Source organism: Pleurodeles waltl, chromosome 7, assembly GCF_031143425.1.
Source record: "Pleurodeles waltl isolate 20211129_DDA chromosome 7, aPleWal1.hap1.20221129, whole genome shotgun sequence".
Taxonomy (NCBI): domain Eukaryota; kingdom Metazoa; phylum Chordata; class Amphibia; order Caudata; family Salamandridae; genus Pleurodeles; species Pleurodeles waltl.
Window position 1 is genome coordinate 170,224,513 of NC_090446.1, and position 15,180 is coordinate 170,239,692.

Below are 15,180 nucleotides of genomic sequence, written 5' to 3' on the forward strand. Positions count from 1 at the left end.
GAAATGCATCCCAGAGGGCATAGCCTTGTAGTTCAGTCCACCCACCTGAGGAATTAGTGCCTTGGATGCCATATGTGTTGTGTACTATGTCCTGCTTTGCAAAGTTATGAAAAGTCACAGCCAGGAGAGCTTGGCAGATGAAGGCATCTGCTACAAACAAGTGTGCACAAAAGATAGGCCACAGGTTTTCATCACTGTAAGGCCATGACTGCATTACATACCTTCACCATTAGTAACATCTGGTATTTCTAAAGCTAGAATAGACTCTGGCTATTATTATGGTTATTGTATATTATTGTGATAACAACAATAACAACAATAATAATAATAACGTTATATTACACGTTTTTGAGTTTGCTTTCAATTGATTCTTTGTTTGAGGCCTTCTGTGACACCCGAGTAGGGATGTTAAAACACTGTCATCCATCCTGACAAAGTGTGCCTGTGGTTTAGGCTGCGGGTAAAAGCTGTGACTTACTTTTCATCATTAGACTTTGACCCAGAACAAGAGGAAGTAACAGGAAATTGGTGAAAGGAGGTAGAGAAAGATAAGAAAACAGTGACAAATGGGGATAGTGGAGGTAAAAAAAACACCTTCAAGCGTAAGATAAAGAAGAAGGAAGTGTGGAGCGGAAGAGTAAAGAGGCATGGAATGGGTCAGAACAGGCTGCCTTGGCATTTGGCAAACCGCACACTCGAAACTGCCAAAAGTTGAGGGACTCATGAGAAAATCTTTTGCCTTCTTCATTTATTTTGATGGCTAGAATCAAAAATATCTTTTGGTCTCAAAAAGAACACATTGCTGTTGCAGTAGTCTCTGGCACTTGAAAGAACTACTTTGTGTGTGGATCTTCTCCTTTCGAAAGGGTAAAATGGCGTCACTCATAGTGAAGTTAGCTAATGGCTGAAGCTGGCTGTCTCTTTCCACCAAAAAGCATACTACAGTTGGCAGAAGAAAAATGGGAATGTCATAACAGCCCAGTGGATAAAGAGGGTTGGCTAAAAGGGAGAATAACAGGAATGGCTCCTCCACTATGTTGTCGCCCTTCTGCAAAACCTTTACGACAAAGCTGGGTTTATTATGGTTTTATCGTAAAAGGGGCGGGGCCATGGCATGACAGAGACAGAGAGGGAGTGCACAGCACTCCTCCTCAATGCGCATGCATGTTTGGCCGGCCGGCTCGGGCCCGCCAAACACATGCGCGCAAGGCTTTCTTCAACCCGGCACTGCATTGCCAGATTGAAAAGAGCAGTAAGAGGCTCCCACTCTGCCACTGAGTGCCCTGGCTGGGTACTCCGTCCAATCGTACCGTTGCTTTCATGCTGCCACAGCATGAAAGCCGCGGTAGGATTGGATGCAGGGCAGGCTGGGAGCCTGAGTCTGCAGTGAGGACAGCAGAGCGGCGCAGTGCGGTGCAGTGCAGCACAGCGAGACAGGTATGTTTTTTTTTTATTCTTGTATTTTTTATTTTGTCGCAACCCCATACCCCACTGCCATGCGCCGCACGCCCTTTTTACCTCCGGCGAGCAGCCACTGGAGAATAACTGACATGGCAACATTGTCTGTGGGCTTGTCATTCCTGAATCTATTCAGCCTTCTATAATTAGAGAGCCCAGACCATAAAACAGTGTAAGTGACATGGAACTGTAAAGTAATACTTATATTATGTCTGGGATAGAAACTGGATTCCTTCAAATGCCCACTAATGGCATTTTACTCTCATAGGCAGATGTTCAAGAAAAACTGCTCGGTGAACCAAGGTCATGTACTGTAGTCTTTTTGTTGTCTTTCACTGCAAATGTGTTACAGGTGAGAAGATTTTCTACTTGAGCATATATGCCTCAGCCTTGCAGTCAATATAGGTTCCAAAATGCCTAGTACTGCAACGCTTGTATATTAGCACACGGGGGAAATTTTAACAAAACCATATTAACTGCAGTTCAGTAACTGTTGTGCATCAGCATAACAACGTTGGAGTTTCATGTTGACAAAACAAGAACGCCAGACCCGGGCTCTAGCTCCTATTTCTGGGCCGGATCCTCGTGGACACATTCTGAATTTGTCCTTCTGTCTTTTTCAGACACTGGGACATAAATTATCAGGGTATGCACACTGCCTGCATTCTGCTCAAAGCACCTACCTGCAGGCAGTGAGGAAACTTTATTTTTACTTTCATCCGGGCCTAAAACAAAGGTCTGGTTTAAAGGATCATCATTCCCTCTATTGTTCAACTATCATCTTGGCTAGGAGCCTAACACCTAGATGCCAGGGAAACAAAGCCACACAACTTATCACTTCACAGAAACTTTAGAGAGACTATCTCATGCAGGCCGGTTTTTGACTTTGTTCAACCCTCTTTGTAAGACATTTGCCTGCACTGTAAGAATGCAAGGTTTATCTGTATGTATGAGTAATTACACAAATAATGATTTGAAGGCACTTATTTGTTTACATTATTTATGTTATAGCAATAAGTAACGAAGGGTAGGGTATCAGAGTACCTTACATCACACACAGAGGCACAATAAATCATATGTGTGTAAATCAACGTAAGGAAATGTAACTTTAGACAATGGAGGTTATAAGGTAAAGGAGTCCCATACCGTCCATACTTGTTGACATTACATGTTAAGGGTCAACAGTTGGGAGAAACACAAAGTCAGGATATAGAAAGTAGGACAGTTATTGTGCTTGTCTATACTAACAAAACTTTATTAATCCCCACAGGAACCATTCTTTGCAGTCTTATAACAACAACAGATTGAGATACAATAAGGATTTAAACCTATGACCAGGGTCACAGGAATTCTGAGATTCTGCTGCTTTGGCCATACTTAAGGATTTGGTGTGTTTGTCACATTACCCATCATTTGCAGCATAATCCAGAATTTAACAAAAAAAATTCTGTCTCAAATGGATCAAAAGTTACTAAAGACGTGGCGATATGTGTTCACATGCATTGGAAGACCCTTCACAAAGGGTAATTGGCCATCTTTCAGTTGCTTATTTATGTATTTGGTTGTTTAATTGGTACAAATGATGTGAAATATTTGCCCAGACAGTATTGCCATGCATAAAAGATAAAAATAATGAAGTAATAATAGCAAAAATGTGCCTCATTATGCCGCCTAATTTTCCTTTTATTGCAGCATAATTTAGTCAACCGAGGGGCATAATTTGGTGCTAGTTTGCTGCATAATTCCAGTGGCCCTGCCCATGCCGGTAAATAGAGCACCCTTGTGATATAAGAAGGACTGCAACTTATGATGTGGAAGCAACAAGATGATCTGTGTCAATCAGTAGCCTTTCAAGCTCCGCCCCTTGTGACTACACCCCTTTGTCTTCCACACGTAGACCCCCAATTTTTAGGTTTTCCAAGTAATCTTTCTAATTCCAGCACTGATCCTGGGACATGCAATTACTACCAAATTAATGGAAGAAATGCCCAAATAAACAAAAAATGCATTGAACATTGCAAGGCAATGTTGTCCAGTTAATGAGTAAGAGTGATTTACTCATGGAAAGCGTAGCAAGTCATGCATGTTTAACTTCTTAGTAGCTGAAAAAATGAGAAGCATTTAAGGTGCACATATGGAGGTGTGATCTAAGGGACATATTTATGAGAGGCTTGCGCAGCTTTCCTTTTTGTGATGCTCCCGCAGCGCAAGCCTCTCAACCATCCCTATCAGGCCACATAAAACCACTTTACATGGCTCTGAATGGCCTCACAGACATGGAGTGAGACAAAGCAGCGCAAGTCACAGTGTTGCCTTACGCTGCGCCAGGGAGGCGTTCCATGGAGGCTGCAGTGGGTTTTCCCAAGCAACATCCATGGATTTTGACGCTGCCCCAGATTTACTTAATCTTGTAAACCTGGGGAAGTGCCAAAACCTTACGCCTCTCCAGAACAGGAGTAACAAGGAGAAATGTTTTCATTTCTCATTTTTTCCTCTTTCCAGGTGTGCTGCTTCACACGTGGAAAGAGGAGAATGCCTCTCAGGGTTGTTTTTGTGCAGGAAGGTGTCCCTTCGCCAATTCCCCATTATGTATGCAAACTACGCACAGCATGCACAACTTCTGCATCTGGAAATTACTCTTGGCAGTGGAAAATTGGCATTCCCAAGACAGTGCCAGAGCAATGATCGGGGAACCACCTCAAATATGATGTGATTTTCACACAATTTTAAGTCTGTGCGTGTTCACAACATCTGTGAAATATATTTCCGAAACATATTCGCATACCTATCAGAGAATGATTCAGGTATAAGTCCTGCCCAGAGAGAGAGTGTGCATAGGTTTTTTCATTATCTTATTATTATTTCTTAATTTAAATTTTTCAGAATACTTCACAATTCTTTAAAGTATGTAGAACACGTCTTCAGATAACTAACGACTTATTATTGAAAACGTCCTGGCATAGTGGCAAAACCATATCTCACATTGTGTAAGATATAACTACTCAGTCAAAATAATAAAAAAAATATGTAAAAAAATATTAACCAAAAATATATACATTTCACAAAGGTCGCAACGGAGACCAGTATTTTGCTTTTGTAGCAATTTAGCTATAAATTTGGCATACAAGATTTTAACTAAAATAATTCATCTTACATGCATGATAGTGAGCAGGTAATGCCCCATAAAAGCAGTTAATGGCCCATAACAGCTCACAATCAAAAATATGTTAATTTTTCAGAATTGTTGATAGTCAAAAATGTTTATCGGTCTGAAACTCCTAGTAATCCAAAAAAACTCTTGATTGTCCAAAAAAGTTAACTGTCTAAAATTGTTGATAATCCAAAACAATTTCATGGTCCAACATTGTTGCAGGTCTAAACACAGTTGACAATCTTATCACTTTTGGTGGTCCAAAACAGCTGATAGTCCTAAACATGTGTTAAAGATGTTTGTTTCATCAACCTATTACAAATGCATTCTCTGAAAGAAATCTAGCCATTAATATTCTCTCTTGCCTCGAGTGTCCCAACAGGGACATTTTCTTTTTATTTCTTTAGGCCACGGGTAATGTTCAGACATAATCAATAGGCCTCATCATGATGAAAACCTTACCTTTAACAAGCCTTGGCCTCACATTTGCTATGCTGTGCAGCATATATAGAGAATAATTTTAAAAAGCCTCTGACATTGACGCTTGTGTCATTTTGTAGTCACTCGCACCACTCGGGATGTACCTACAAAATGACACAGGTGTTTTTTTTTCAGTTAAGTGACCGATCCGAGATGGATCAGTAACAACAACAAAAAAATTGAAAGCATTTTTTTTTTAAAATGCGGATGGATGGAAGCAACACAGGGGTCAGAAGCAACACAGGTGGAAGCAACACAGCACGCTGCTGGAGGACAGAAGAAACACAGAGTGCATGTGTGGGAGTAGAAACAGCAAGGGGTAAGAGAGGAACATGGAGTGGGCAGTCAGGAAGCAGGTGGGCGAGCAGGCAACGGGAAGGTATGGGTGTGTGGGGGAGAAGCAACGGGTGAGAGAGTGAAAGCAACATTCGAGCGCGGAGGGAGGGAGGGGAAGCAGTGGGCAAGAGAGCAACATGGCGCACGTGGGGAGATGCGCATTGGTGAAAGAGCAACAGGGGAAGCGCGGAATGGCAAGTGCAACATGGAGGGGAGTCAGGAAAAGCACCCAGACGAGTCGCTATTACAAATTCACTTGGCATTCCCAATTTCCAGCAGTAATGAGCATGACAACTTCACAGTAGATGCTTCTAAGATGTTTTAAATCACATCATGTGAGAAGCCAGTAAATGTCCCTGTGCCCTGTCATGAAGTTACATCTGCAGAATGCATGTCTCCTCGAGCGAGCTTGGAGATGGGGAGAACTGAGGACTGTACCTTTGTTTAAAATACAGGTACATAGATATAGATATTGTAGGAAGGTGGTAGTGACCATTTAGATTACCCATCCCCCTGCTTGCTGCAACCCACATGCTCTCAATCGACCCAAATGTGCTTAATCTTATATTATAAATCCCTACTCTCCGTAGAGAGTCAGCAACCAGAGAGTTTGTCAACATGTCCAATTGTGGTAAGCAAAGTAGAACAATAGTATAATACAAAACTTTGTCTCACTGTTATTTCATGGCCAATGCTCAATTAAATGGCCATGCCCCTAGTCTAATGACGACTCCTTAAAAAGCTGCCGTCTCTGTGCATCTCTGTTTTGAATTGATGCACCAAACCAGGTAGGTGAAGCTAGGACCACCAACGACTTACATTTCTCTACTACACGTTGAATACCTCAAAGCAGACCTCTACCAACTCTCCCTTTCAACGTGTGCCTCCAAGCGACGAATGGTCTCTTCTGACCCACCGCCAATGCTGACAACACACATCTGTGTTTTCAAAATGGGGCGGAGCTAGCTTTGCCAATTAGCTCGCTCAGTTCAGTTCCCATTGAAAGCTCAGCTGAGAGCAAACGCGGACTGGCCCAATGAGGTGCCCAAGGGTTGCAACCTGAGATTTGGTTCTTGTCTTATGTTGAAACCCCAAAAAGTTCCAAAAGGACATACACTGCCCACTTTCCTGCTTCTTCCGAGACACAAACCGAAGGTACATCCATTTGTTGCGTGCAACTAAGAAACTCACTACACACGTAATACATACATATGTGGTCTTAACTATTAGTACGAGTAAGGTTGCCCTATAAAATGAAAAAGTGCAGAATTATGTGAAGTCATCATATTATCCCCTTATTCAGGGCCGGCTTTAGCGGTGGTGGCGCCCGGTGCAGCAATTTATTTTGGCACCCCCACCCAATGACCAACTCCAACAAAGAGTTGTCTTGAAATTGTAATTGTTTCCTGAAGGCTGGACGCACAAGGAACTTTCCTGCAGGTGCTTTTAAATCCCCATTTTCGTAAGTTATTGTTAAACACAACACCTGCCTGAGGTCAGCGCCCCCACATCCAGCTCAGCACCCGGTGCGGCCGCACCGATCGCACCGCCTAAAGCCGGCCCTGCCTATATTTCTTGGGTGTGAGATCACAACATTTACTTCAAAAGCGGCCTCACGTGACCTTACCTTTTCCTGGATAAATAACCTTTAGATTTAAGACCCTCTGGCATCCAAAACAACGTTTTTACAGTACCTTCTATTTAGAAACACCCACGAAACCCAACATTTTAGGTAAAACAGCCCTGAGATCAGATACATGTTAATGAATCCCTCCAGCAAGGTTGAAAAGGACATTTTCGATGAAACAATCATCACGTCGGCTGCATTCACTTCATTTGAAACGTAAGACTGTGTGCTGTGTAATTGTTTTTAAACATAAATTTAGGCCTAGTTTTCAAAAGATGCGACCTTGCTGTCTGACCATCCTGGTTTCCATTTTCTTATCTTTCCTCATCGCCTCGCAGTATTTTGAGGTGACCTTGTTGGGGCAAAAAAGCGCTACACCTTACATAAAACCACAAAAACATGCAGGCGTTGCACACATCACAGAATCCCAGCAGGTAACACAAAACAAGGTTGGTCGAAACCTGTAAAACAGCCTAACTTGCTACTAGTGATGTAGCTGACACAGTGCAACCAAACCAGGCTAGGGCTCCAGTATTCCAATGGTAAAAACCTTAATATATATGAATTAAAGATTTAAAAAAGTGAACTAATGATATCACAGTTTGCATAAATGCTGTTGAACATTATAATAATGTGCTCTGCCTTGTTTTTGGATGCATGTGGTTTAATAATAATATATATATATATATACATATATATATATATATACACACTTGAAATCAAAGTCTGCCTCGGTCACCTTCCTGGCTGACCTGGGAACATTTCAACCTTCCCATGAACGTAAACCTTACCATATAATTCTCACAAGTGGGGGGACGGGAGTGTGGTTGTTACACCACAACCATTCTGCATTCTCAGAAATATATCCCACTAAAGTTACTGCTGACTGCACTGGGGAGGGTGGTCGGCTTTGCCCTGGTTGCAGAGTACCAATGAATCCATCTCCAGAGTGCCACCCAGGATGATAACGGCGGTGTCTGATAACACGCGACCCTGGGGAAGCGACTGGACTCCAAATGATGGGACCTACTGGAATTAAGTAGTTTGTAGACATAATTATCCTCTCTGGACAATATATGGTAAAACATGATTAGTAGTAAGATTAGTTCATGTGTAACCTGGTTACCAAGATTCTCATCCCGCAAACTGCACTTAAATACATTGGGTGATCCTCGGCATACGATTTGCACCTGGAGGGCTCATACTGCTCCATTGCCAAGTGCGAGACGCCCCGTGGACCTCGCCTCTTTAATATCACATCACCTTGCACCGAAGGCATGGGGGTATCCTTTTCTCATCATTAATCCACGCCTGCAAGAACTTTACGACGTGTTAAAGCAATGATCAGCCATGGGGGACATCTGACACATACATGGAACAACTTCAGCGCCCTGTGCTCCAGATTCGTAATCTGCCAAAACATGGGGTCATTGGAGGCGGAATAAACCAGAGAGCTCAGTCTTTTTCATATTACATGCACACAGAGTTTACCCCCCAGAATCATTCTCCTTCTGTGATTTATAATAGAAAAACGACTACAACTCCCAGAATGCACCCGAGTTGTTGACGTTAGAACCTGCGCACCTTGGTTGTCGTCAATTGGTTTAAAAAAATCGGTTTACGCTGCTCAAATCATTTTATCTTCCTGGACCTCAGACTGCAAAAGGTGTCACGTAAAAGTCGTACAAGCGTTTTTATATTTACCAGTCCATAAAAAAAAAACCTGTCCGAATTAAACTCACACCACACTAATGTGTTGTTACATCAACTCATATTTAAAAAATAGCTCTTATTTAATTAATAAAAAGTAGTCTCTAAAGCGCTGTGCGCTTCCACGCACTATTTCAGCATAACATCAAATGTCTAAATAAATGCACAGAAAGCAAATTACTCACACCATACAAGGATCAATGGGAGATCTCTGGCTGTACACCAGTAACTCTGGCTGTATAAAGTATTACATAAGTGTCGTCTGCATATAGTGCCAAGAGGCCAAACGACCAGCGCTGAGCTCCACTATCACCCAGTACCTTAACAACAAATGTCGAAATGATTTACCCATACTCACTCCGGTGTGTCGAGCGCCCCTGCCACGGCAACCTCTGTCAGGTATGTCTGAGCAGTCGAAGTACCAAGGCTCGCCTCTTCCCTCCTCACAACCCCTGCCCCCGGTACTGCCCCCATCACCGTGTGTGGGCAGCCGAGCCAGTTCAGGTGCTGCTCAAGCAGCCATAAAATAGCGATCCACTTCATTCAGCACGATTACCTAATTTAATCAAGTTACAGCGAAGCCCCCACCAGGTACACGGCGAGACTGGCCTATTGTGTGTGTGGGAAAAAACACGAACCCTGCTAATGTGATTGCAATATAATTAGAAGGCACATCAAAGCAGATTAAAAAATAAATGCGAAAGATACTAAATTGCGGGTAATCCTGGAGTGGAACACGAGCAAAATGTATTTGTATTTTTGATAAAATTAGTACTTATTTTAAAATGCAAGCATAAAAAAATATTAAATTGATAATATTTTTTTAAAATACAAACATTTAAATAGCCACCACAGCACTGATTTTAAAGCTAGAAAATGGTTATATAATTTTTACTTTCGGTACAATGTGAAAACAAAGCACCGCTAGTGTAAATCAAAAACTATATTTATAGTTTTTCCGTAGCTTGTAGAACCAGTCCCGAAATCTAGGCAACACATACACGGATAATTACAAATACCAAAAAAAAAATCAAAATGTTCAATGAAAGGTGTGGGTGAAATAACGTAAACAAGCAACATTACATTTCCTCCCTTCGGCTTCTAGTAGAATATGAACTGCCAACGGCAACAACTAAACATAGTTTGTATTCAGATAAAGGTTAGTTCCATTCACAATATTAGTATGCAATCTAAAAAAAATCCCCTGAAGGAAGAAAACTGTGAAAACACACACTCATTTACAGTTTTCTTAGGATTTAGTACGTTTGCAGATAACAGCTCCGCGCTCCCCTAAAACAACGCGCTCGACACGCGAAGCATTGAACTGTGATGCGCACGGAGCCGGAGGTGAGCTTTAGCCGAAAGGTAAATACGCCGGAGAGTGAATGAGCTGAAAGGTAAACACATGAGGGAACAGGCTGTTTGCCTCACCTTGTGCGCACCTCGTGGGACTCGGATAAACGCTCCTCTCCCCGGCTTCGCAGCGCTGCCCTGGAAGCTCGCCTGCCTCGCTCGCTGCTCAGGAGATCTCCAGCCGCCTGCTCGGTGTCCGGTTTCTCGGGAACTGAAGGGCCCTTCTTCCCCTCTCCCCGGCGGGCGGCCCGTCTCTCCGCGCCGCCGCCCCCTCCCCAGACGCGCGCTCCCCGGGCCCGGAGCGCGGCCCTGGGACTGGAGGTCATTCATTATGGGAGGCAACAGCTGGGAGGCGGACCTCCCCAAACTTCCTGCAATTATCAGGCAGGGAGATGCGAGCGAGATAGGCAGGGGGTGGCCGGGCACCGCGAGGGGACGCTTTGTTCCACTGGCCCGGCCTCTGCCCGATCACTTTTCAAGGTAGCCTTGGGTATTAGGAAGCCCCACTGATTCCTTTTCCATCAAGGTCCCATTCATCGCCGGCAGAAGATAAGCAGCGGGACGACATGTGGCTGCTGAGATCTGCGGCCCTCGGGAGCGTGCCCCGGCCGCCACTGCCCAGGCTTTCATCCTTCCGGGGCTAATTACACCGGTGCCCGTGTCCAGCTCCTAGTACAATGTGATCATACAAGGGTTCTCAGTGAGGCGCTTTAGCGGAAAAAGACCGTGAAAACAACATCTATTTGGAAATATGGGTTGTTTAAATAGCGAAAGCATTACCTATAAAAGCTCACAAAACTCTGCTTTATTACAGGTCACACTGCTACCTCACGATACACTGTTATAATGCATGTCACACCGCTACCTCACAATACACTGTTATAATGCATGTCACACTCCTACCTTACAACTCACTGTAATAATACAGGTCACACTCCTACCTCACAATACACTGTTGCAATGCATGTCACACCGCTACCGCACAATACACTGTTATAATACATGTCACACCGCTACCTCACAATACACTGTTATAATACAGGTTACACCGCTACCTCACAATACACTGTTATACTACACGTCACATCGCTACCTCACAAAACACTGTTATAATACAGGTCACACCGCTGCCTCACAATACACTGTTGCAATGCCGGTCACACCGCTGCCTCACAATACACTGTTAGAATGCAGGTCACATTGCTACCTCACAATACACTGTTACAATGCATGTCACACCGCTACCGCACAATACACTGTTATAATACAGGTCACACCGCTACCTCACAATACACTGTTATAATACAGGTCACACCACTACCTCACAATGCACTTTTACAATACAGGTCACACCGCTGCCTCACAATACACAGTTACAATGCATGTCACACCGCTACCTCACAATACACTGTTATAATACAGGTCACACCGCTACCTCACAATACACTGTTATAATACAGGTCACACCGCTACCTCACAGTACACTGTTATAATGCATGTCACACCGCTACCTCACAATACGTTGTTACAATGCATGCCACACCGCTACCTCACAATACACTGTTATAATACAGGTCACACCGCTACCTCACAATACATTATTATAATACATGTCACACCGCTGAATGTATGTCGGAACAACGCCTACCAGAACAACGAGGTTGGAAGAACAACCTCGTTGTTACCACTAATGCCTTTACCACAAATGCCTTAACAACGATTTTTCGTTGTAAAGGCATTCCAGGTAAAAGCATTAGTGATAGGCATCCATTGTTCCTGCATGCGTCGCCCCTGCCCCCACCCCTAAAAATTACCGTGACCCCCCCCACGACACCCCACCTAAAACCACACCAACCCCCCACCCTTGCCTCTAAAATTACCTCAACCCCCCACCTCCTCCCTAAAATTACCGCGACCCCCACCCTAGCCCCAAAACCTAAAACAACCCCAACCCCCACCCCATCCCTGAAACCTAAAGCAGCCCAACCCCCACCCCTAAAACTACTCCGAGCCCCCCACCCTGCTCCTAAACCTAACCCCTCCAACCCCCACCCGCCCCTAAAATTACCCGACCCCCAACCCACCCCTAAAACCTAAAACCCCAACCCCCCACCCGCCCCTAAAACTGACCCCCACCCTAGCCCCAAAACCTAAAACAAAACCCAACCCCCACCCCATCCCTGAAACCTAAAGGACCCCAACCCCCACCCCTAAAACTACTCCGAGCCCCCCACCCTGCCCCTAAACGTAAACCCCCCCAACCCCCACCCTGCCCCTAAAATTACCCGACCCCCCAACTCACCCCTAAAACCTAAAACCCTGAACCCCACCCCTGCCCCTAAAACTACTCCAAGCCCCCCACCCTGACCCTAAACCTAAATCCCCAACCCCCCACCCCACCCTTAAAATACCCCGACCCCCCACCCCACCCCTAAAACTAAAACCCCAACCCCTCACCCCGCCCAAAAAACTGAAAATACCCTCCCCCCACCCCGCCCCTAAAACTAAAACCCGACCCCCCCACCTCCGTCCCTAAACCTGAAAATACCTCGACCCCCACCCGCCCTTAAAACTAAAACCCGACCCCCTAACCCCGCCCCACCCCTAAAACTGAAAATTCCCCAACCCCCGCCCCTAAAACTAAAACCCCGACACCCCACCCCACCCCTAAAACAGAAAATACCCCGACCCCCCACCCCTAAAACTAAAACCCGACCCCCCCACCCCGCCCCTAAAACAGAAAATACCCCGACCCCCACCCCTGCCCCCCACCATTAAAACAGAAAATACCCCGACCCCCACCCCACCCCTAAAACTTAAACCCCAACACCCCGCCCCACTTACCTGAGTCGTCGCCTCGTCCTCCTCAGCCGACTCCCTTGTTTGTGCCTTAACCACGCATATGCGTTGTTCAGCACATGCGTGGTTAAGGCACAAAACAACAAAGTCGTGGTTAAGGAAAGCGTTGTTCCCCTTTCGTTAACCAGGACTTTATTGTTCCGGAGTTGGCCTTAAAGGCGTTTCACCACACCGCTACCTCACAATACACTGTTATAATGCAGGTCACACTGCTACCTCACAATACACTGTTATAATGCAGGTCACACTGCTACCTCATGCATGTCACACCGCTACCTCACAAAACACTGTTATAATGCATGTCACACCACTACCTCACAATATACTGTTATAATGCATGTCTCACCGCTACCTCACAATACACTGTTATAATGCATGTCACACCGCTACCTCACAATTCACTGTTACAGTGCATGTCACACCGCTACCTCACAATACACTGTTACGATGCCGGTCACACCGTTACCTCACAATATACTGTTATAATACGGGTCATACTGCTGCCTCACAATACAATGTTATAATACACGTCACACCGCTACATCACAATACACTGTTATAATACATGTAACACCGCTACCTCACAATACACTTTTATAATGCATGTCACACCGCTACCTCACAATACACTGTTATAATACAGGTCACACTGCTACCTCACAATACACTGTTATACTGCATGTCACACCGCTACCTCACAATACACTGTTATAATGCATGTCACACTGCTACCTCACAATACACTGTTATAATACGGGTCACACCGCTACCTCACAATACACTGTTATAATACAGGTCACACCACTGCCTCACAATACAATGTTATAATGCAGGTCACACCGCTACCGCGCAATACACTGTTATAATGCATGTCACACTGCTACCTCACAATACACTGTTATAATACAGGTCACACCGCTACCCCACAATATAATGTTGTAATACATGTCACACTGCTACCTCACAATACACTGTTTTAATGCATGTCACACTGCTACCTCACAATACACTGTTATAATACAAGTCACACCGCTACCTCACAATACACTGTTATAATACAGGTCACACAGCTACCTCATAATACACTGTTATAATGCATGTCACACCGCTACCTCACAATACACTGTTATAATGAATGTCACACCGCTACCTCACAATACACGATTATAATACAGGTCACACCGCTACCTCACAATACACTGTTATAACACATGTCACACCGCTACCTCACAATACACGGTTATAATACAGGTCACACCGCTACCTCACAATACACTGTTATAACACATGTCACACCGCTACCTCACAATACACTGTTATAACGCATGTCACACTGCTACCTCACAATACACTGTTATAATTCATGTCACACCGCTACCGTACAATACACTGTTATAATGCATGTCACACCGCTACCTCACAATACACTGTTATAATACATGTAACACCGCTACCTCACAATACACTTTTATAATGCATGTGTAGGAAGTTGGCTCTGTATGTGCTATTTCAAAGTAAGGAATAGCATGCACAGAGTCCAAGGGTTCCCCTTAGAGGTAAAATAGTGGTAAAAATAGATAAAACTAATGCTCTATTTTGTGGTAGTGTGGTCGAGCAGTAGGCTTATCCAAGGAGTAGTGTTAAGCATTTGTTGTACATACACACAGGCAATAAATGAGGTACACACACTCAGAGACAAATCCAGCCAATAGGTTTTTGTATAGAAAAATATCTTTTCTTAGTTTATTTTAAGAACCACAGGTTCAAATTCTACATGTAATATCTCATTCGAAAGGTATTGCAGGTAAGTACTTTAGGAACTTCAAATCATCAAAATTGCATGTATACTTTTCAAGTTATTCACAAATAGCTGTTTTAAAAGTGGACACAGTGCAATTTTCACAGTTCCTAGGGGAGGTAAGTATTTGTTAGGTTAACCAGGTAAGTAAGACACTTACAGGGCTTAGTTCTTGGTCCAAGGTAGCCCACCGTTGGGGGTTCAGAGCAACCCCAAAGTCACCACACCAGCAGCTCAGGGCCGGTCAGGTGCAGAGTTCAAAGTGGTGCCCAAAACACATAGGCTAGAATGGAGAGAAGGGGGTGCCCCGGTTCCGGTCTGCTTGTAGGTAAGTACCCGCGTCTTCGGAGGGCAGACCAGGGGGGTTTTGTAGGGCACCGGGGGGGACACAAGCCCACACAGAAATTT

General features: G+C 44.3%; 1 protein-coding gene across 4 annotated transcripts in view; it reads right to left on the reverse strand.

The window, feature by feature from the left end:
• The window catches only part of EYA2 (EYA transcriptional coactivator and phosphatase 2), a 270,278-nt gene that overhangs the window by 166,661 nt on the left and 88,437 nt on the right, over window positions 1-15,180 (reverse strand). The window contains exon 1 of one of the 4 annotated variants that reach the window (XM_069243465.1): window positions 10,194-10,456. The exons of 1 other annotated variant lie outside the window; for it this stretch is intronic. In XM_069243465.1, coding sequence (XP_069099566.1) covers window positions 10,194-10,441 — 248 coding nt within the window. In that variant the 5' untranslated portion in view covers window positions 10,442-10,456. Of the gene's footprint in view, window positions 1-9,120; window positions 9,252-10,193; window positions 10,457-15,180 lie in introns of those variants that run through there. 2 more of the 4 variants (XM_069243468.1, XM_069243466.1) reach the window with 2 other exon arrangements.